The 21,903-nt window shown below is 46.8% G+C and overlaps 8 protein-coding genes across 8 annotated transcripts; 5 read left to right on the forward strand and 3 right to left on the reverse strand.

Annotated features, from left to right (window-relative positions):
• Positions 1–2,728: 2,728 nt before the first annotated feature.
• T310_9286 (Aminoalcoholphosphotransferase) lies at positions 2,729–4,432 on the reverse strand (the record flags this gene model as incomplete). Its single annotated transcript, XM_013468267.1, has 7 exons — positions 2,729–2,833; positions 2,958–3,622; positions 3,679–3,774; positions 3,832–3,878; positions 3,942–4,099; positions 4,169–4,178; positions 4,293–4,432. 7 exons carry the CDS (start codon positions 4,430–4,432, stop codon positions 2,729–2,731), a joined length of 1,221 nt encoding a protein of 406 aa, XP_013323721.1.
• Positions 4,433–5,086: 654 nt separating this feature from the next.
• T310_9287 (NIPSNAP family protein) lies at positions 5,087–6,524 on the reverse strand (the record flags this gene model as incomplete). Its single annotated transcript, XM_013468268.1, has 3 exons — positions 5,087–5,342; positions 5,471–5,762; positions 5,840–6,524. The coding sequence occupies 3 exons, from the start codon at positions 6,522–6,524 to the stop codon at positions 5,087–5,089; spliced, it is 1,233 nt and encodes a 410-aa protein (XP_013323722.1).
• Positions 6,525–8,154: 1,630 nt separating this feature from the next.
• On the forward strand, positions 8,155–8,871 carry T310_9288 (uncharacterized protein; the record flags this gene model as incomplete). The annotated part of the gene is made up of 4 exons (XM_013468269.1): positions 8,155–8,203; positions 8,328–8,396; positions 8,466–8,557; positions 8,749–8,871. 4 exons carry the CDS (start codon positions 8,155–8,157, stop codon positions 8,869–8,871), a joined length of 333 nt encoding a protein of 110 aa, XP_013323723.1.
• A 798-nt stretch (positions 8,872–9,669) lies between these two features.
• On the forward strand, positions 9,670–11,100 carry T310_9289 (UMTA methyltransferase family protein; the record flags this gene model as incomplete). Its single annotated transcript, XM_013468270.1, has 7 exons — positions 9,670–9,753; positions 9,855–9,932; positions 9,994–10,004; positions 10,067–10,106; positions 10,155–10,165; positions 10,380–10,535; positions 10,596–11,100. The coding sequence occupies 7 exons, from the start codon at positions 9,670–9,672 to the stop codon at positions 11,098–11,100; spliced, it is 885 nt and encodes a 294-aa protein (XP_013323724.1).
• Positions 11,101–11,847: 747 nt separating this feature from the next.
• Positions 11,848–12,668, forward strand: T310_9290 (Pyridoxamine phosphate oxidase; the record flags this gene model as incomplete). The annotated part of the gene is made up of 2 exons (XM_013468271.1): positions 11,848–11,964; positions 12,042–12,668. 2 exons carry the CDS (start codon positions 11,848–11,850, stop codon positions 12,666–12,668), a joined length of 744 nt encoding a protein of 247 aa, XP_013323725.1.
• A 682-nt stretch (positions 12,669–13,350) lies between these two features.
• T310_9291 (Lipoyl(octanoyl) transferase) lies at positions 13,351–14,277 on the forward strand (the record flags this gene model as incomplete). Its single annotated transcript, XM_013468272.1, has 1 exon — positions 13,351–14,277. One exon carries the CDS (start codon positions 13,351–13,353, stop codon positions 14,275–14,277), a length of 927 nt encoding a protein of 308 aa, XP_013323726.1.
• A 758-nt stretch (positions 14,278–15,035) lies between these two features.
• Positions 15,036–18,205, reverse strand: T310_9292 (uncharacterized protein; the record flags this gene model as incomplete). The annotated part of the gene is made up of 8 exons (XM_013468273.1): positions 15,036–15,413; positions 15,480–15,572; positions 15,655–15,669; positions 15,908–15,958; positions 16,032–16,323; positions 16,539–16,721; positions 17,069–18,134; positions 18,190–18,205. 8 exons carry the CDS (start codon positions 18,203–18,205, stop codon positions 15,036–15,038), a joined length of 2,094 nt encoding a protein of 697 aa, XP_013323727.1.
• Positions 18,206–18,630: 425 nt separating this feature from the next.
• On the forward strand, positions 18,631–20,294 carry T310_9293 (COP9 signalosome subunit 2 (CsnB); the record flags this gene model as incomplete). The annotated part of the gene is made up of 4 exons (XM_013468274.1): positions 18,631–18,674; positions 18,731–18,889; positions 18,944–19,004; positions 19,056–20,294. The coding sequence occupies 4 exons, from the start codon at positions 18,631–18,633 to the stop codon at positions 20,292–20,294; spliced, it is 1,503 nt and encodes a 500-aa protein (XP_013323728.1).
• Between the last annotated feature and the right edge of the window lie 1,609 nt (positions 20,295–21,903).

Consider the following 21,903-nt stretch of genomic DNA (forward strand, 5'->3'; position numbering starts at 1 on the left):
GTGTTAGACAAGTCATATCAAGAAACCCTTGCTATTTGGCTTCTTCTGTTTTAAATGGCGGCGGGGATATGTGCCATTGGCAATCTTAGGTACGACGCCCTAGACAAATAACATGACATGTGACAGAGAGTTTGATAGACAACATGAAGAACTTAATAGAGAAGGAAGAAGTAGATAGAACAACAAAGCAAAGATGGTAGAGTCTATAGGAGTATCGGTATACGTCTATTTATATAGGGAGAAAGTCGAAGATATGGGAAAAATCAACAGAGACTAACTATTATCAGAAAGTAAAATTAATGGGTTTACTTAATACATAACTCATTTTTAGACATAAAAACCATGTTATAGTAGACAGACTCCAAGCCCCATTCCATGTCTCATAATTGCAAGGAGAATAGAGAGTTTTATCTACGGAGTATGGTAATGATTCTAGACAACGGCTATAAGGAACAAAAGTCATGCATCTAAAAAAATAAAAAAAGAAACAGAAAAAGAAAAAGAAAAAGAAAAAGCCCAGTCCAGCAAGAAAGCTAGATATAAATAGGGACATTATATAGAATGTTGAACTGGGAAGAGACCGCATTACCTGTTTAGAAGGTCAATGTAAGAATGCCTAACTGAAGCGAAATAAATCAATAAATCACATTGTAATCAGACCGAATAAGAAGCCTCCGTCTACCCACCTTAGGTAGGTACCTGAAGTAAGCACTTATGGTAGATATGGTGATAGATAGGTATAGATCATCATCTGTTAATGATACATATATACACATAATATTACTTGTTTCAAGGACAAATATTTCAGGCTGCTACGCTCATGTTTTCGCTCTCTTGAAAAATCTTATTTTGTGTTCTATTGGTTGATAATATGCGTCTGAGCAGTTACTACTACCTAGGCATCTGATCACAGGCTCACAGCCGAACTTTGACATTCCGAAAAAAAAAAGTCAATCTCAACTAAGCCTCATCATCCCAATTAAAAGCAGATGTGTGAATGTATTACATGGGTACATTGCTTAAATGCTTGATTGAATTGGCTCGCTGGCATAGAGGTCAATGGGTGTATGTTCCCGGCAAACTCCTCCATGCTCAACTGGAAAGTCTTGTAAGGCTACTTAGCACATTCCTCGTACTGTCGTACATTGTCTTGTTCGTTCAGTTCATTTCCATCGGCTTTTCAAACTTGCACAAGGGTGTCATGTTTTCGGCAAAGCAATGGGCTCATTTATATGACGCCATGTCTCCTCTTTTCTTTTTTTTTTTCTGTAGAGGCGTCACAAATACAATGTCAAGGCACAAGTCCAACAAGAATGGCGGCAGACAATGAAAAAAAAAAGGCAATATGATTGATAAAATGAAGGGGTTATTTGTGAAATATCAGGAACTCCGCTCCATGTGAAAAGTTTTTAATTTTTTTTAAATCTTTTTTCTGGTTGGTATATTCAAAAGTCATTTCTGCTTTTTGATTTGAGAGTTCTCCATCCCGAGAGGCGAATCATTCCCTCTTCTATTTGTTTCTCTGCCCAGACACATGACATGACAAAAACACATGGCGACTCGAGCATCGGAAGAATTAGAACGTCATATTGCTTTTTTTAATACATGATTTTGAATTCCGTCACCATCTACTTCCGCCGGAAGGAGCAGCCCTCAGTGAGTCTGGCCTTGCCACCAGTGGGTTGGCAGAGGACGGTAGAGCAACCGGCGCAAATGACAACAGTCTGGGCGTGCGAGAAGACGGTCGTGATGGTGAAGCAACCAGGACACTTGACATCCATGAAGAAAGAGCGAGGAGCAGGCACAAGAGTCTAGATTTTCGGGTCAGTCTGTCAACCTGAGTAGGTAGATGATCAAGTTGCAAAGGTCCTACCTTCAGCTTGTGCTTGCGAGCCTCGGACTGAGGCGAAGGGTTAAGGAGATCGACCGCGAGAACCTGTTTGATGGCAGAATGCTCGTTAGTCAAATTTTCGGAGAGAAATGACATAGTTGGAGATGATCACAAGGCTCAAGTAAAAAACAGCAGACCGGAGAGCAGCTTTCAGTCATGGAAAATAGGATCTGGAAATGGAGAACGTAGAAAAACTCACCATCTTGATAAACTTGAGATGCAATCAGCGAAGTTGACTTGAATATCGACGCTGAAAGAGATGGTCTGGATGGCGTAGGGAACGGTGAGATGGTCTCGTGGCGATGCAAATGGAGGTTGAAATCCAGTTTCAGTGGAGCCGCCAAGCAGGCTCGGTTTGAAGCAACAACGATAGGGTTTGTGCCCTCGCTTAGTGAACCACCAGCGGCTACCCGTTTTCCGCTCCGTCTTTTTTCCGATACGGTCATGACAAATGTCGAGAGGCACCAATATCAAGATTGTGAAAGTTACACTCAATGAAATGCCATAAATTTGTATTATTATTTATTATACTAAGGACATTGCTACATTGATCCATATCAAGAACATCATCATGCATCAGCCAACGAGTGCCTCAACGCGTGCAGGGTCACGATGACCAGCTCATGAAACACATAGCGTTCTCCTTTGGCTAGCTAGCAGGGAAGAGCATCTAGGATGCTGTCTCCACCGACCTGACCAAATCCATATTTGAGTCCTGATACCTCAGATATGATAGTTGACATGAGCTATGAACGTGGCTGTTTAATTAATGCTTCGGTCCATCCGTTTTGGTACCTTTTATTGATTCGTCATGTCTGACGGGACCCCTGTTTTATTTTAGTTCACTGCCTTATTAAACTTTTTGGTGGTAGCATTGGAGCTGTTAGCATGTTTGAGTCCATTAATGCCATTGGCATGATCTTTCTCCTCAACATAGGGGTGCTTGATTGTCAAGCACCAGATGTCAAGGTAGTCGCAAATAGTAACGATAACAGTAAACTTAGCAAAGAGAATAATATCAGTAATCGATCGGCCACGAGAGTTCCAAGAAGCGCTTCTGACGTACCACAAAACTGGCATATACCCCAATAGCGACGCCGAGGGCCGTGAAAACAAATGCAACCTGGTAGACGCCATCGCCAAGGAGGCTTGGCCAGAGATCAAGATGAGGGCCGAGACTGTCAATAACACCGAATGCGAGCGGATAAAGGAGGGCGTTATTCATGGGAAAGTCCGTCTTGAGAAGATGGGCGATGATGATCTGGCCCACGGCGTAGGCATTCATGATCCCCACGTACAGCACGAAAGGAACGAGATGGTTCTCCAGAATAGTCGGCTGCAGATATAGATAGACTGGGGTCAAGATCCACATCGCAACTAGAGGAAGGAGACCAGTCAATGGTTTGAATGGATCCTGCCCTCGCTGACGTCGGACACTGATGACGTTTGCAATGCTGGAGCCAGTGGCAAAAAAAAGCACGACGGCGCCATAAACCATGTACCAAGAGGTAAAGGGCATGTTGTAAATGTTCTCCGGAATCATGTCAGACTTGGGAATGCCGATCGTTTCGAACATGGAACGATGCCAGAAGCTAGCACCGCCCATGTAGGCAGTAAAGGCAAAGACAACACAGAGAGTTAATACGCCCTCGACCGGGCCGGACACAATTCCCAAGGTCAACACATGGGTATAGTACTCGTCCCAAGTCTGGACATAGAAAGTCATCATCGCTATTACGTGTTAGCATCGCGGTAAAGTTCTGCAATGGGAATCTCATCACACGTACATCCGAACAACGTCAAGACAGTTGCCCAGCTCTGACCAAGATTCATCGCAGCCGCAAAAATCAAAACACCCAAGACCGTATTGCAGGCATCGACACCTAGTATTGTCAGTTCGTACGTGAAATAAAACCACATCAAATCAGATCAAGGCTTACCATGATCAAAGAGCTCGCCCAATGGACCACTCTGCTTGGTACGACGCCTTCACGTTAGACATTAGCGAGTTAGGCCGCGTTCACTGCTAGGACTCGCGGAAAATACGTACGCCTGCATGCCGTCGATGGCGTCAAATGTCTGGTACAACCACAAGCCGAGAGCCCAGCTAGCATATACCCAAGGTGGACAATCCCGATCGAGAGTTGGATTAAAATAAAGCATGGTGAGAAAGTTCACGACGACAAAGAGGAAGCCGGTAAGAGTAATCTAAGGTCCACCCCCATATTATTATGTTGTCGGCTCAAGAAAGTCGCAAGGTATAGGTCGATTACTTACGGCGTTGGGTCTGCCCAGTCGCAGTCTCATTAGCATCGGTTTGCTATCCACAGAGCCCGAATTCACCAGATGGAGAGAAGATACAAAGAACAGATGCAGGGAGAAGAGAAGCAGTGACACTTACGCCATACTCCTGGGGAACAATCGGATCACAAAGTTGGTATAGAATGGCTTGAGGATATAGCGACTGACCAACGAGTGGTCGACACCAGAGTACTTGTATGACCGGAGTGCGGGAAGGTTATGCTGGCGTATCCAAGCCATCTTGACCTTGTCTAGCCCAGATACTATTAAAACTCGCAAAGTCAATGAGCCTGTTCAAGGGGAAAGAGCTTGTGAGAAATAGGGTTTTGTCCATTATACCTGTCTGAAGAACGAAGTCGTGAGAAATAAAGGGTTGGGAAGCGGATCAAAGAAAAAAGGCACGCGTGTGGTTTGGAGTTGAAAACGACCAGACGTGTCCGCTTTCTGCCACAGTGGTCAATGCATAATCAAGATGAATTTGACAACGTAGAGTGCGCTGGGTATGTGACAGAGTACGAGATCATGATGTTCATGTCTGCTTCGAGGACTGATTTTTTTTTCCGGGTTCTGCGGAGAAACGCGCTTCTCCAATTTTTAGACGGGAAACTCCCGACGTCATCAGTTAGTTCCGTCCACTACTATTTTACCTCTGGACTGGCACGTGGGTCACAGACTTTGGGGGAACAGGTCTAATCCAAACGACGTACATTTCCAATGGTCCAATCCAGCGCAGAGAATTAAAAAGCTACTAGAGTATTTCTTACTTATACTCAAAAGGTAAATTTATCATTCAATTGGTACAAACACCTTTGTAGCTTTGCGGCGCTGTAAAGATAACGACTAAAGCTACAGGATAAATCTGTACCGGTCGGCGTTCCCAAGTAGGTGCAAACTTCAAAGCTTCTCCGTTGGGCAAAGGCAGCTGACACGAAACTCAACCACATCCAATGCACCTTGTGACAATAATCCTGGGACAAATAGCGCCAAATTATGTAGTCCAAGCTTGCCGATTGTGGCAGCTGTTGGATCAAGGTCTTGGGCCGACCAGACACCATCGAAACAGCAACTTGGAGGACAAGCAATCTTTATCCAACCGGGCTCCAAGGCATCGGAATGAGAATTCTGCTCTTCATCGTCTGGATGAGCGGTACTGTTTTGTGAACCGTCTCCGCCCACCCCTCAATGCTCCAAGACTGCTCACGGCGGATCTTGCGCTCCTCCAGGTTGGCAAACTGCCACAGATGGTGGACGGTGTTGAGATCACCAATCTGGACGAACCATGCACCCACGCCCTCCATGACCTCCCGGCGCGCCTTGAGGCCTCGACGCCAATGCGTTTCCCACTCAAGGAGATTGCCGGGGTGGAGGGTGTAAGATCGAAGCTCGAACAATCCACCGAGGCGACGTGGCGGGGTTGTAGGCCAGAACGAAAACTCCTGCATAAGGGATGTCTTCTTACTCTTGACCAAGGATCTGAGTTTCTTGTCAAACTCCGGGAACTCTGGGTGGCGAGAAATGGAATTCAGGGACTCGTGGTATCCCGCATAGCGTTGATATTCCCAGATATGGACTGCGAAAGAAAAAGCAAAGTCGTTAGTCTGCCAATTCAATTGGTGAGGGGGTGAGAGTGTGTGTTATATCCAGTACCAAACGTGTCATTGTCTCCCACTTCAGTCCGCCAACTTCCCACCAGTTTGACTTTGTTCTCCTCGATGGCAGCCATACGAGGGTACCATCGACCGACAAGCTCCACATACTCATCGACTTTGTCGGGCTTCACCTCGTGGAAGACGATGGAATGCACGTATTTGCCACGGGCGAGTATCTGCGAGAAGGAACGCTCGATGTCTTTGTCGAAATGCTGGCCCTCTTTGGTGCCATAAATGAGGGATGAGAAAGGACCCCGCTTCTGGGACTGACTGGCGGCATCGGCTTCTTGTTGGTCTCCTAAGAAACGGTTGGTGGAGAGTGAGCCTAAGGCCTGTTGATCCAGGGTTGCGGCTGCGTCAAGAATGGAGGGAGCAGAGATGCTGCTCGCATTGCTCACATCCGGAGCAGTGGGAGCGGTGGAGAACTCACGAAGACGGTCACGAGGGGTAACAGGGGTAGAGGGTGAAGTAGACGCATTGACGGACTGACTCTCTTGCTCTTCTCTTCTCTTCCGGGCCGCCTCGAGATTTTCGCGGAATTCCTTCTGGCGGGCATTGAACTGGGCAGCATTATCGGGAGTTATGTCCCGGATAGACGGGGCACGGTGGTGGGCAGTGGAGGAACTGAAAAGGCGGACGACAGAGAACGTGGGGCGCAAGCGGAGAACACGGGGGGTCAACATGATGGGTGGTTAGATACTGTTTCTTGGGTTACAGAAACGATGAGAGAGGGGTGCCGTTCTCGAGACTGCAGTGCTCTCGGATGCCGGTATATCAAAGAAAGATTGGTAGGTTCAATGTGATAAGTACAGAGACAGTGTATGCAAGATAGAGGAGCACGGTCGGATGCTTTGATTGTACCCCAAGGAATGCGAAAGAGGGGACCACGGAGGATAGAGACGGCAGCGAGAGCAGTGTTTGGTGGGAGCACCAGGCAAGCTGGAAAGTCTGGGGTAAGTGACTCTCTGGCAAACCAGGGATAGTCCCAGCCGTCAAAGCCGGGATTGGTCGAAGGTGGTCGGTATGGTCAGTGGCCGTTGATCGAGCGAGAGCCACCACTGATCGGAGACCCAGTGTCAAAGCGGAGAGTGACAGTGGTCTGGTCAACGCAGGGAAGGGAGACGAGGAGGGGGAAGAAATGTGAGGGCATCGGCAGGTGGTTGCGTTGCGACGGAAGCAGCTTAGGCAGCCGACACCTGGGGAAGCTGCAACTAGTGCAATGCGGGGGTGGGAACTTGGAAACTCAGCTTCAGCCTAGGCCGGGCCAACACAGTTATTCTCTCTTCTGTTGATCAAAATACAAGCGGGATCAGCTCCACATTTAATATTTTATTATTCCTTTCTATCTTTATGTTATTATTCAAAGATCTGTTGGCAATGACTATCCTCAGAGCTAAGATAGTGACGTTATCTCCAGAACGAAGTGGAGTACTCGTCTTACGGTACGTACCTCCTGGTACCGATGTAAATCTTGTGGCCTCTGGGGCACCTCACCATCTGGAAATTGCCTCTTTTATGAGATAGAGTCAGGTGATCAGCTCACCCAGTCATCCTTCCCCATTCTGTATTGAGGCTACTCCAGTTATTTAGTGACTTCTAATCAAGATATTCCTGTGTAGAATAGAAGAAAAGATAAAAGTGGAAGAATGCTATCCTGCTGTTCCAAAAAAAAAGTGTTAAGGACAATGGCAAAAATGGCGTCCTTGCTTGCACCCCTGTTATTTGGCACTCCAATATAATGTTAATGTGTGGGCTGCACCAAAAAATCTTTAAAAAATCTTTCTAGCTCTGGTCAGAAATGGCTTTAAAACAAATATAACCCTAAAAATATTGTATATAATAAGTTCTTCTAGATAATAAGATCTTCCCTATCTTTGGGCCGGCATAATGAGCAGACTGACTTTGATCTGGCACACGGAATGCTCTGCTTTTAATCCATTTTCAAATTTATGGATATAGCACTTTCAGATAAGTGATATTTGGCTTAGATACCCATAAAAAACAGGAGAAGATGAATTCTATAAATGTAACCTCATTTCTGACTTGGAAGTTGTTTGTATTAGGTGAACTAGGACATGTATCTTGGATGGTGGCCAGACATAATAAATTTCAAATCATGCTTTGGTTAACAAGACATTTTATTCATTTTACAGCGATTATCTGCAATTTTGGGTATTACAAGATCATTACAATAGCTTATGGCAAGTCTTGGACACGTGATTTATACTATATACTGACAGTTGATACTTACGTGGGTGTATCTAGACACTGTACTGGGGTGATATCGAAGCTTGCAGCCCGGGAGGCGTCATGATGAGTGGTTCCTCTGAAGAGGAGATTATGCTAACTACTAGTGTTTGCCGTACGGAGTAATCCTTTGCGCCTTTAAGTTGATGTTTGTCCTAGCCTCGCAAGCGTGGATTCAGACAATCCGATCTAATTTTACCTAGGAAATTTTGGAGACGTAACTGTGACGTGATGCTTAGGTAAGCGCGTGACTGGGTCATTAACTTATCTCCTATCTTCTCCTATCTGTACTCTGTACTCCGTACTCCGTAAGGAAATCTTCCGGGTTCTTCTCTATTATCTTGTGAGAACTAGCGCTGGGCTTGACTACTCCGTAGTTTCCCAACTGGACCCAAAAGAACCCCATGACTACCTAGACTCCACAGCCTACCTAAGTCAGCCCAGCAGCCGCTTATACGAGGTAGCCTTGGTAGGCTTGCGAAGCCTACGGAGTATTCTACCTAGTGGTCTTCTTGGCCCAGTTGGGAAATTACCTACCCAAGCCCGGCATTAGTTCTCACAATAACATTGAGAAGCTTCTTGCCTAGCTTTAGAGTACACAAGACTTTGATTCAAGTTATTATTACTGATTATTGTCGCGACATAATGCTGAAGGTCTAGGTTGAAAATAGGATCAGTCTCTCAATGTTGACCCCATCCGATGAACAAGAATCTAGGACGCCATCATTTTCAAATGCTAAGTGGCAGAGCTTTACTTTTGCACGTCTGCATAATACAGAGTAGTACAGAGTACTCCGTAAAGCATTTCTTGGTTTGTCTGCCATGTGGCCTTGTAGCGTATTAAAGGGCTCCATTTTCTCTAATTTGTTCTTACTGGTTCAAGCTAAGGACCAAATTGCTACAAGGTGCCAACATTCATGGATGGAGCGCAGCAGAACCCGCTAGCAGAAAGAGGAAAGGAATCTAACATCCCTGCAAAGAACTGACTCGCAACAATTCTAAAAGGGAGCGCACTTTTTGAAGAAAAAAAAAGCCCAACCAAGCCAGCTTATAGCCACGGCAAAGTGCGGAGTGAACAGAGCAGTGCTTGGATAATTTCTGTAATTGCAGCATACTGTATTCTATCAGTGTCACTGCAAGAGAAACAGTTGAAAAGAGTGTGAGAATCTTACTGGGGTGTGCTATTACTATTACCCCAAAATGTGGACATGCATCTCTTAGTGTCATTTTTGAAAGACTGTTGCTGCAACTGCTGCGCCGCAAAATCACTCTTATGCAAGTGGGCAGCATTAGTATCACCTGCCGGCAATTTGGAACAGCATCCGCCACTGTACCTAAAGTTCTGATTGTACAGAGTAGGTATTTCACTATTAACCGAGAGCTTTTAACAGAATGGCGTCTTGGGTGCACTGCAAAGGTGGAGGTAAGCGTTATTGTTCAGGTTGATAGTATATGAACGAACTGTCATGCTCTTCCCCAAACCACAGACTGTGTCTTTTTGATTTTTTTTTCTGACTGACCCTTGTAGAATCAGACCAAGATCAGCTGCTTCCTAGAGTTCAGTCCTCTTGAATTTGAAACATGGCAGAAACTTCCCAGTCCCCCGATGCCACTCAGCCCACTGCTGAAACATTTGTCAATGCTGCTCCAGGAATTGTCGCTGATGTAGGAGTCAATCTTTTCTTTTTTCTATTCTTGGTTAAGTCTCTTGTTTCTCATTCCAGAAATTTTAGGATGACTTTAGTGTCTATGACGAGACTGCACAGTCAGACACTACTTCCATTACATCCAGCGTTTTGGATTATCAATATGAGAATGGTCGACGTTACGATGCATACAGCCAGGTAGGCCATAATCACAGATATCACTATATAACAATTTTCATATTTGCTGACAATTTAAAAGGGAAGATACATGTATGCCCGCCATCAAGGTGTTCTGTTTTTGCGATATTAGTTGACTGATATTTGGAAAAAAGAATGCCAAATGACGATACTGAGCAAAAACGTCTTGATATTGTATGATTGAGCTCTTCTGCAAATAGATTTACAGCTAACAGCTTCCAGGCACACCATGTGTAAGTCGCCACACCATATTGCATGAGTTCTGTCAAAATGACAGTCGATTCCAGATTCTTGCTACTATTTAAAGGAGAACTCTATACTGCACCTATAAACGAGAATCCACAGGCCATTCTGGACTTAGGAACGGGAACGGGATTTGGGCAATAGACATGGCTGAGTTAGCTGAGACGCTCTTCTTTAACTATGAGTATACTAATAGATAAACAGCAAATTCCCTTCAGCTCGTGTCATCGGTAATGACCTAAGTGCCATTCAACCGTCTTGGGTTCCCCCAAATCTTGAATTTGTTATCGATGACTTCGAGAAAACATGGATGTATGAGCGGGACTATTTTGATTACATCCATGCACGGACGATCTCTGGGTATGGCCATAAGTAACTATATGTACTAAGATATGATGGGCAATTTTAACTGGATTGCAGCTGCGTTCAGAACTGGCCACAGCTACTGCAACAGGCGCTCGAACACCTCAGACCAGGTGGATATTTTGAGGCCGTTGAACATACTGCCTGGGCATGGAGTGATGACGGCACTCTCAAAGATGATTCACCCTACATGCAATATATTCGATGGCTGAACGAAGCAAGTGAGAAGTCTGGGAGACGGATAAATATTGCTCCTGAATTGAAGCAGTGGATGATCGATGCAGGGTTTGAGGATGTAACAGAGAAAGTTTATATGGTCCCTCTCGGGCCGTGGCCAAAAGATCCAAAACTCAAAGAGGTGGGAAAATGGGAGTATATCTTGGCGCCTGAATCTGTCGAGGCTTACGGTCTTCGTCTTTATACTCAAGTTTTGGGATGGAGTTCCGACGAGGCCAAAATTCATCATGCACTTGTCAGGCAGCAGCTTCGTGACAGGACTGTACATGCCTATGTCAAATTGTTTGTCTTTTTTATCCCTTTGATATCTTTCCGCCAAGCTTAACCGCTAACTGTATAATTGCCAGGTATGCTGTCTACGGGAGAAAGCCTGGACCGAAGGCAACTTAGTTCAATGACCACTTGACGGGATAGCCCCGGCAATAGGGCTAGACTACATGTAAGGTTGCTGAAGAATGTGTTCCAGTGACTGTCACTGATGGACCAAGAGGGGTTAGTATAAGAAGGGCAAGATGCAAGAATGTCTTATGATTAGATTTTTTTTTCCTCTCGTACTGCGTTTTCCCCTCCAACCGGACTTACATGCATTTAAGGGTTGAATATCCGATATGAAGTGCTTGCAATGTTAGGTCTGTTCTCTTTTGGATTATACCTTGTCTGAGATGTGAGAATACTCGAGTTAAATCGGCCATGTAGTTGTTCTCCATTTACTCCGTTTGACTGCTTCCCCTCATCTATGTTTTCCTGTAATTAGTTTGCTGTCAGGTAGGCCACATTACCCTCTTAGTGGGCACGACGATTACCTAGGTAGATTACCTACCTAGGTACCTGGTAGGTAGTTCAGCCGTGGAACTTGGAAGGCGGGTGATTAGTCAATTCTGCACCTTGGTTCTTAGCTCTATTACTCCGGAGTATGTCCCCGCCGCCTTCAGATCAGACCAACACTCAGCTTAGACACAATATTGATCCCATTCAATATCACTTGCTTTATCGTGCTAATTTTTCTCATGATCACAACCAGTTAGCTGGCTATCATCAATCTGTCTGCAGTTGACACTGCCACTCCGCACCCATGGTGGACGGCACCAATCCCCCGCTCAGTTATGAGGCATCGGCCACCACGACCCATCCTCATATCGCAACCACTCTACCGCCTGAGGTTGTGTCCTGCCTCAAAAACTCCCGCTTTGTATGTTACTGGATTGAACTATCCCTTACGATTGATACAGGTTGCTGAATCTTACAAGCTGACTTTATTTCCTTTAGCTGCACCTGGCAACATGCGATGGTCTGACGCCCCACGTTTCCCTCATGTCCTATACCTACCTTCCCGCCACTCCTTTTGACCCGCATCCAACCATTATCATGACCACCAACCCGGCCTCCCGTAAGACTATCAATCTCGAATCCAATCCGCGTGTGTCTCTTCTCGTCCACGATTGGGTTTCGCATCGTCCGCCTACCCGGAGTCCCAATCCTGCGGGGGCACGGGACGGTTCCCCGCCCCCGGCAGCCACCGGCTCCTCCCTTGCCAGTTTGTTGCTCAACCTGAATACGAGTGCTCTCTCTAGCATCTCAACTACCATAACAGGTACTGCACGGTTCGTGGAGCCGGGCTCGGAGGAGGAGCGGTGGTGCAAAGAGAAACATCTGGAGAACAACACGTTTGTGACCGCCCCTGGAGAGGAGATTCCTCTATTCGGGCAGCGGCGCGGTAGTGGGGTGGCAGAATATCCCAGCATCGATGACAGCAGCCGTGTCGTCACGGTACAGGTAAAACAAGGCCGGATTGCGGACTGGAAAGGCGGGGTCAGAGACTGGTTGTTAGTTAGTGAGGATGAGGAACAGGAGGCTCGAGCAAGAGTCGGCCTCAATGGCGTGGTATCCTCGTAACGAGCATATCCTTGCGATGAAAGAAATGGCGAGAGCTCGAATTAACACTGAAAACCTACTGTCAGCATCCGGCCAAGTTATCGTGATAGCCTTGTCATAGCTAATGCAGTTAAGCGACAGGTAGTGTCAGCACCGAGTATTTGTGGCTGATGTTGGAAGAAAGCGAAATGGAGAAACAACAGGGAAGTATCCTCATCTTTCCAGTTTGCAGAGAAGGGTTCGTGAAATGCCTTATTAAGTACCTATGAAGCTTAACTCTTTCGTCAATTTGGACAGTGCTTTCTGTCAGGGTGTTACCCAAACAGCCAAATGCATTTCAAAATCGAGTTCTCTATGGCTATGGACACTTCAAATTGCAGAGCACGATCTCTTCAACTCAAAAGCTTCTGCTCTCTATTATGCATGCTGATGCAGGCCTTTTCTGGGGTTGTAACCATGATCACGTGCCGGTAGATTCGTTTGAAGCTTCAAGCTTATATATATGGCGTCATTACCGCAAAAAGCTTTTAGTGCATCAGCTCCTCCAACCCTTCGCGGAAATGAGATTCCATACTCCATTGGTATTGATTGAACAGCTCAATTACAAGAGCTGAGTATCTATGACCTTGGCTATTGTTTCTTTTCTTCTTCCCTCCTCTCCCCTTTGCCCTAGATACCCGCCGATAGCTTGTTGCCTTCCGCGATGAGACTCGCGCATCTCCATCTCCCGAATATCACGCCCTTCACGCGCGTCTCGAACATCCAACAGATTCTCACGACACGTCTCCTTGCTCACAAAAAGGCAGCATCTCTTCCTCCATCATCCGCATCCTCAGTGACATCAATCTACCCGCTAGCAAAACCTCCAGATCCTACGATTATCACATTCACACCCAATCCAGTCTACACCACCGGCCGTCGCGATCTACCTCCATCCAATACCTCTTCCCCTTCGGATTCTAAGCCTTCCCCAGAATTGTCTCTGCCTCCGTCCCTCGAACCGATAAGATCCCTCCTTACCCCACCAGCAGCTAATGACCCTTCCTCTGCCCGTCCCGTCGCTGAGTACCACCCGACCCTGCGCGGCGGACAAACCACCTACCACGGTCCGGGCCAGCTAGTCGCCTACACGATTCTTGATCTTCGCCGTCTCGGGTTAACACCACGATGTCACATCCGGTTGCTCGAGAACAGCGTCATTGATGTACTGCGTGGATTCGGCATCCAGGGGTTCGTCACCGAGGACCCTGGGGTCTGGGTCTCCGATTCTTCTGACTCGACCAAACAAGATCCGAAGAAGATCACTGCTGTTGGAGTCCATTTGCGCCGGCACATCAGTAGCTACGGGATTGGACTCAATGTCACCGAGGAGCCGATGTGGTTCTTCCGACAGATCGTGGCCTGTGGGCTCGAAGGGCGTGAGGCGACCAGTCTTGAGGGTCAGGGCGTGAAGGGAGTCACCATGGAGGAGGTTGCCGACCGATTTGTCAATGCATTTGTGGAACGACTACGAACGGACTTCCCTCCAGGCCCTCCAGGCGCCAGTGAAGGCATTGACGAAGTGTATAAGATTCAAGTAGAAGATATATTGCAGGAAGGGAAGCAAGAACAGGCGAGATTGTTTGAATGAAACGTTCCGATATGAAGGAAAGATCACCTTATATATATAAATCCGTCGACGGCGCTACGAATCTCTTGACGGATACACTGTATTCTAATAATACATATTCTGTAACGTAGCCAGGGTTCCGCAAAGAACTATATAATACCTAAAGAAATCATGAACTCACTATATAATCTCTCAAACCTATAAAAGCAAACAAATTCTTCTCTTACCCACCCATTGTGGAGAAAAAAAGTGCCTCAAATTGAAAATACTTCCTCATTATTGCCATGTCACATGATGAATTAAATGCCTGTGTATATCTCCAAACCAGTAATGTATAGGTAAAATAAGGAGTTACATGCCCAAAGCCCTTCTCCACGAATTAAAACAATTAAAACAAATGTGCGAAATCGAAGATGATGGTCCTGCAGAAAAGTGCTGCCGCCCATGGTTGTGGATATCATATCAGACAAGGAGAAACGCCGCATTCCAACACCAAACGTTGCGTGAAAGAGAGAGAAAAGAGAAAGATTAGGAAAGTAAAAAGACTCATCGCCTGATCCCGTGAGGCCCTGATGTAAATATATCGTAGGCGATGGAGTCAGAGTGTGTAAGTAGAAACAGAAAAAAAATTCTCGCAGTAGCTTAGTTCGCGTATTCCCACTTCGGGTGTGTACTGCGTGTCGAGTGTCATGAAGAATGTGCATGATGAAAAGACCGAAGAGGGCATAGAAGTAAGGGCGATAATGTCGATATGCATTGAGCACGACGAGTTCACAGAATCACGCATGTGCTGCCTCCCTTGGACCCCGGGGGCTTAACCTCGAGTGCGACTTTGGCAGCCTCATAGAATGTTTCCCGAATTCCGCGGTTCTGAACAGCAGAGCATTCTGATGTAAATCATGTCTGTCAGCTGTCCTGTTCGAAGGCGTATGATAGGCGAAAAAAAAAATCGTACCGAGATATTTCACGGCGCCAATCTCCTTGGCCTTGGCCAGACCCTCGTCGAAAGAGACTGCATTCGGGTCATCATTCATGTCTTCGTCTTTTCTCAGATCGCACTTGAGCGCAGCTAAGACTAGCTTGACGCCTGGGCAGTTCTCGCGGATTTCTGCCATCCATTTTGATGATACGTTCTCGAACGAATCCCGATTGTCAACCTACAGTAGCCCACCATCAGCCTCATTTGTCCCGGTAACAAAAAGCTTCCCGGGAGTGTGTCTTACACTAAAGCAAAGCATTACGACATGTGTATCTTCATAGGAAAGGGCGCGCAAGCGATCGAACTCTTCTTGACCCGCGGTGTCCCATAGCGACAGCTCCATATGTACGTTATCAACGAAGATATCTCGGAGGACGTCAGCGCCGGAAGATGAGTACGCAGAGAGGATCAGTATTTACCATGGACATAATTTTCTATTAGTACAAGCAGAGTCAGCCATGTATATCCACACCAAGCCGCAGAAAGGAGTTGTGTCGCACCAAAAACAGTTGGCTCACTGCAGTAGGCGAAGGAGAGCACTTCGGTCAATAATGCCGCACAATATTAGACTTTGGTAGGGTCTGATCTTACTAGACAGTAGGGAAGAACCTAAGAAGAGAGCGCGCATCAGCAAGTAGCCATCAGAAGGGAACCCGGTTAGGGAGCGCATACCCTCGCGTAAACACGTTCAGAGCGGAGGTCTTGCCGCAAGCACCGTCTCCTCTGCATCTTGCTGTTAGAGAAAAGCAATCCAATTCAATTGCAATTGCAATCGCAACCACCAAGAAGAACTGACAATAGCACCATTTTCCGCTGAATGACTTTTTGGCGGCCGCATAGGGCCATGATATTGGAGGGCATGATCAGGAGGGTAGATAGCTGAGCGGGAGCTACGATCACAGCGACAAACACTCAAGGAGTCTTGGTATAAACGGAAGGAAAATATATGTATGTATAATTCAGGGCATAAGCTTCGACTGCCGATTTGGCTGTTCTTGGAGGATGGAAAAGGAGAGCGATCTCGTGTCGAGTCGATGACATCGGCCAGCTGACAGGTCAGATCCACGAATCGGGAACCGTCGTGCGGGCTGGAATGCGCTCAGGCTTATTACTCCGTATGATTACGGCAATGCCACGCTGCCTTAGGTGAACTTACTAGGCTTACAGACCCCACATCTTCGTTACTAAGCAAATGCGAGAGGATTCAAGTGTACAAAAGTGTTTTGTTGATGATCAGCTGTCAGGTAAAATTGCTACCAGCGACTCCCGCTTACGGGGCCTCCTTGTACAGTACAGTACTTACAATTCATGTTCCAGAGGGGTAGTATGATCCTTCCAACAGGATCGGCAAGGATTATTACATCCCCAATTTCCATCTAACGAGGTAGCAGATGGCTCATAGAAAAGGAAATTTTCCTTCGTCCAATGGTTTCCAGGGACTTCGTGCGTCAGATTGACATCGCAGTCACTAGTTGACCTTCTGAATCTGTATGAGTACATACAGCATGAATTATACCTACAGTAACAGGAACCAGCCCTGGCCTTAATGAAACATGTTACCCCGTACCCTCAAAATTGAGACAGTGATACCACAAACAAAAAGAAAAAAAGGAAAAAAAAAAGAAGAAGAAAAAAGCGTGCTTGAAGTGTCCGTGGTTTCGTAGAACTACACCGTATTCCCATAAAGCTCTCTCCAAAACTCCAGTACTGTTTCGTCAATAAGCTTCCTGCTCCTTCTCAATATTCCCTCTAGCTCGTCGTAGTCTCTCCGACAGATCGAGTTCCCCTGCACGACGGCTGACGCTGGAAAGGAAAGCTCCTCTACCACCGTACTTGCTGGTCTGGGCACGAGCCGCTTCGTCTGCCTCGCGCTCGGCTCGTTCACGAGCATCGGCCGCAGCTAATCTCTCCGCACGGATCCGGTCCAGGTCGTTAGCATTTTGCTGCATTGCAGCCAGTCTGGCCTCTCGATCTTCATCTCTCCTGCTTGATATCGCCGGCGGATCTGGCTCTCGAGTCGAAGGCGGTGAACGTCGAGTGTGATATAAGCTGTGTCGCCTATCGTCTCTTTCACGCGACGGTGAATGCGATCTGCGGCGTGACTCGGGAGAATGAGACCTCTCACGACGATACGGTGATCGAGAACGTCGAGAACTGTATCTTTGCGGCGAGGGAGACCTTCGTGATTTTCGTCTGTCAACCGAAGGTGACCTCCCGGAGCGAGAATCTCGTATTTGCGGTGATCGTGTTCTGGAGGTGCTGTCTGAGCGTCGCTCACGACGGTGCCTGCCTCGCCGGTCATTTTCATCATCGTATCGTCTGCTCCTATGCCGCAAATGTCTTTCCTCCTCGTCTCGGTGTCGGTGTCGGTGCCGATGGTGCCTGCGCTCCTTCTCGGAAGTCGCGTCCTCCACTCCCGCAGCCTTGAGCAATTGCCTCCTCCGCACTGGATCATTCATCATCGCTTCATAAGCAGCCTGTTCCTGTTTCTTGATGGCGAACATGGGATCTTCTCGGATCTTCGCTGCCGTATCTCTCGCAGTGTTGGCATTCTGCACAGCCATGAACGAATCTTCAGTGGCAGATTTTTCCAACTTCTGATTTTCAGTGCCTTTGATCAGATTATCGATGCGTCTCTTTCCCAGGAGGTAGCCTTCCATCTCTTCAGTAGTGCCCGGTTGTCCATCTGATGGACCGTTATACATCCAGTCGACTCGGTTCGGTCGCTTTTTACCGCCGGCAGCTTCTTGCATCTCTTGCAGCTCCTGTATCTGTCTCTCCTCCTGGCGCTCGCGCATCATCTGCTCGATGCGCTTGCGCTCCTCGAGAGCCTTCCTTTCCGCAAGCCATGTTTTCTCCTGGTTTTTCTGCAAGACGGGGTTCCAGCTCTTCTTCAAGTCTGTCAAGAAAGTTAGAAACAGTCATTCAAGCAAGATGGCTTGGAATCTACTTACTGAGATCACCACCCATTTTGGCTGGATTTGATAGGGGTGTTTAGGAAACTCCGTAATGGTTCAATGTGTCGATTTTAGGCGCCTCTTTTGTGGGATGATAATAGCAAAAATCATGTGGCAAAGGGCCCTTATCAATCAGTTTCAGTAAAGTAACCCACTGAATGCGATAGTAAATGGGCGTCGCTGATGGAGGGGGGAAGTTGATCGGAAAAGATTGGGCTCCCTGATCGGATGTGGCAATCTGTGGCGCGCAGCACGCTAAGCCACTAGCGTGGGGAGCCCCGGAATGATAGACGCGGAGCTCCCTCAGCTGCCTATCAACAACAGCTAATGTCACGAAGACCATTTCTCTCATAGTTCATCTTTGCCCGCGAAAGTCTTATCGTTCCTCTGCAACGGACTTCTCACGAAGCTTGGAATCTTCTCCAATAAATCGCCACGATGTCGGACGATGATGACTTCATGCAAGACTCTGGCGATGAAGAGTAAGTTCATCTCTCTACAGTCAGTATTCTCCGCCTAGTAACTGATGTGATGGTAGATATGACTTCGAATACGAGGATGCAGATGAAGATGAATCTGGAGACGTTGGCATCGAGAACAAATACTATAATGCAAAGCAGATCAAAGCGGATAATCCGGAAGAGGCTATAGATGAATTTCTGGGCGTACCGGCTCTGGAGCCGGAGAAAGGAGACTGGTCAGTAACCGAGTCCTTGAATGCAAAGGACAATTAATACTTATAAGCTCCAAGGGGATTCAAAGGATTGAAACAAGCCATAAAACTTGAGTTCAAACTTGGCAGATACGACGATGTAAGTTTCTATGCCTTTTGGTTAGCTGCTCATCCAACTGATCACCTTTAGGCTATCGAACACTATCGAGAACTCCTAACATACGTGAAATCCGCCGTTACACGAAATTACTCCGAGAAATCGATTAATAATATGCTAGACTTTATCGAGAAAGGCTCTGATGACGAGAAGGCGTATCATTGCATGGAGGAGTTCTATCGGTTGACCCTCAATTCTTTCCAGAGCACAAACAACGAGCGATTATGGTTAAAAACAAACATCAAGCTTGCAAGACTCTGGCTTGATCGCAAAGAGTACGGGCAGCTAAGCAAAAAACTTCGGGAGCTACATCGCGCGTGCCAGCGGGAAGACGGTTCTGATGATCCGAGCAAAGGGACATACTCTCTTGAAGTTTATGCGTTGGAAATCCAAATGTATGCTGAAACAAAGAACAACAAACGACTGAAAGCCCTTTACCAGCGGGCCCTCCGGGTGCGGTCTGCAGTTCCGCATCCCAAAATCATGGGTATCATTCGAGAGTGTGGAGGGAAGATGCATATGAGTGAAGAAAACTGGGAACAAGCGCAAAGTGATTTCTTTGAGTCCTTCCGGAACTATGACGAGGCGGGATCAATGCAGCGCATTCAAGTGCTCAAGTATCTTGTCTTGACGACCATGCTCATGAAGTCGGACATTAACCCCTTCGACTCCCAAGAAACCAAGCCATACAGGAACGATCCCCGTATTTCGGCCATGACCGATCTCGTGGATGCCTTCCAGAGAGATGACATTCACTCATATGAAGAGATCCTGAGGAAGAATCCGGACGTTTTGGCCGATCCGTTCATTGCCGAGAATATCGATGAGGTGAGCCGCAATATGCGGACCAAGGCTGTCCTCAAGCTCATCGCGCCGTACACCCGTTTCACACTGAGCTTTATATCAAAGCAGATCAAGATATCTATTCCAGAGGTCCAGGACATCCTGGGCTTTTTGATCATGGATAAGAAACTGAACGCCAAGATCGACCAAGAAAATGGAACTGTTCTGGTGGAAAGTGCCAGCGACCTGGAGCGGTTGCGAGCTCTTCAGGAATGGACATCCTCTCTGAAGTCTCTCTGGCGTACAGCGTTGAACGACGGAGAAGGATTCAAAGTCGACGATGTCGCCCTTTCCCAGCTGGGCAGTACTGCCGCCTCTGCTGCTTATCAACCTGGGTACGGAGACGAGGTGCGCGCAACGGGAGCCAAGGCTCGGGCTGGTTGGAAGGGAAGGCCAGGGTTGGGGAAGGCAGCTGCAGGTGGCTACTAAGCGTAATCCTCTGACCTCCGCTTCCTGATATACGATCTCGGGTCAACAAGGACCTGCAGAGACAGAAATTTTCTTTTGCAGAGCTTCGTTAATCCCAAGTCGTGCATTCTTGCCTCCATACCATGCAGAACTTGGCTCCAGTCACACAGCAATGACACGGCCAAAGACCGCTTAAAAAAAAACCCACATGCCAAGATTTGCAGAGGTGACTTGATTTATCTGTCTAGCAGCGAATGATTCTGTCGAAGAGCATGATCGGTCAATTTGAGATCTTCTACGAGATAGCGCTATGATACCTGGTGAAAAATGAATACCACTGGATTCTACGTAGTCAGCAGAACACAGCCATTCATGCCGTGAAATGGGTACCTTAAATCGTTTACTACGATACACATTAAGAGTTTGATGTTTGCCATTCCTACATTATCGATTTTGCTAGTATCTCACTGAATAGACTTCGAAGTAATCCTCGAATTCTCGTATTTCGCGGATCGGAAGCACAGTACCCACGACGACTAAGATGGAGCGTAGGTTCCCTTTCATATATAGGTATACAGGGAACTGCTCAACCAGACCTGTCATGTTTTGCAAACTTGGTCACTATCCTCTCTGAAAAACTTTCGATCGCTGATATTAGGATTAAATATCGTGACGCCATGTCTAAGTGGGACTTTATCGTAATTCATCTATCTGCAGTCTGCCAACCACAAGAGGGCAATATTCTTAATTTTTTTTTCTTAGCTCACTAGTCGTCATAAAGATTCCTAGCCTGGAGCATTTGGGATGAGCATCCAACTGGGCCCCGTCTCCACCCCGAAGTAAACGTGTCTGTTGAACGCATGTCGAAATTCCGGTGCGGGGATCGACAAACTTATAAAGCGATCTGCCCTCGCGCGTTAACGACGGGTATTGACGCTCATCCATATGGCGATGGGGATTCTAGATTTCTACAAGGCGTGTTCGAAATTGCCGTTCTGACTGCAAAGTAGTGATACGAACCAGGACGCCAACATAAGGGAGACAGGAACCAGTCGTTGATGGGGAAGAATGTTGAAATGGGCAATTAAATCAGGGTATGTAGTTTGAGCCAGCCACTCGCTGTTGTAATTGGCAGGGGTTGAGAAAACTACTACCCAGCAGGACCTTGTTTCTATTATTATTGCATGGCATACGATAACTAGTAACTGACGGGCCAGGCCTTTTGAAACAAAGGAATTTTACGCACTGACGGCATTCTTACAATCTGGAGAGTAGTGTTGACCCTTCCCATGGCTAGGATGCAGCCTCGTTTTCCGAAAACCCCTGTCTATCCACGGAGTACGCCAATCATGCTATAAGTATGGCGGCGCATTTACCCGTCGATTTTGCCTCTTTGCCGTATTATGGAGTATTTGTGCGATCTTTTCCTCCTCCTTGTCTTCTCGATCTCCGTAAAGCAACCTGACTCGAAGGATCTATTCTGGATGATAATGATGTCTTCTCAAGTCTTTAATTGTGATGGTAGAATCGAGTGACTGGGAATTTTTGAAATAAAACAAAACAATGAAATGATGATAATCATAATGAGAAATGTCACAACCACGTCGAGTTTTATTAATCTAGAAAATCG

The sequence above is a fragment of the Rasamsonia emersonii genome (assembly GCF_000968595.1).
Source record: "Rasamsonia emersonii CBS 393.64 chromosome Unknown ctg1118621762051, whole genome shotgun sequence".
NCBI lineage: Eukaryota > Fungi > Ascomycota > Eurotiomycetes > Eurotiales > Trichocomaceae > Rasamsonia > Rasamsonia emersonii.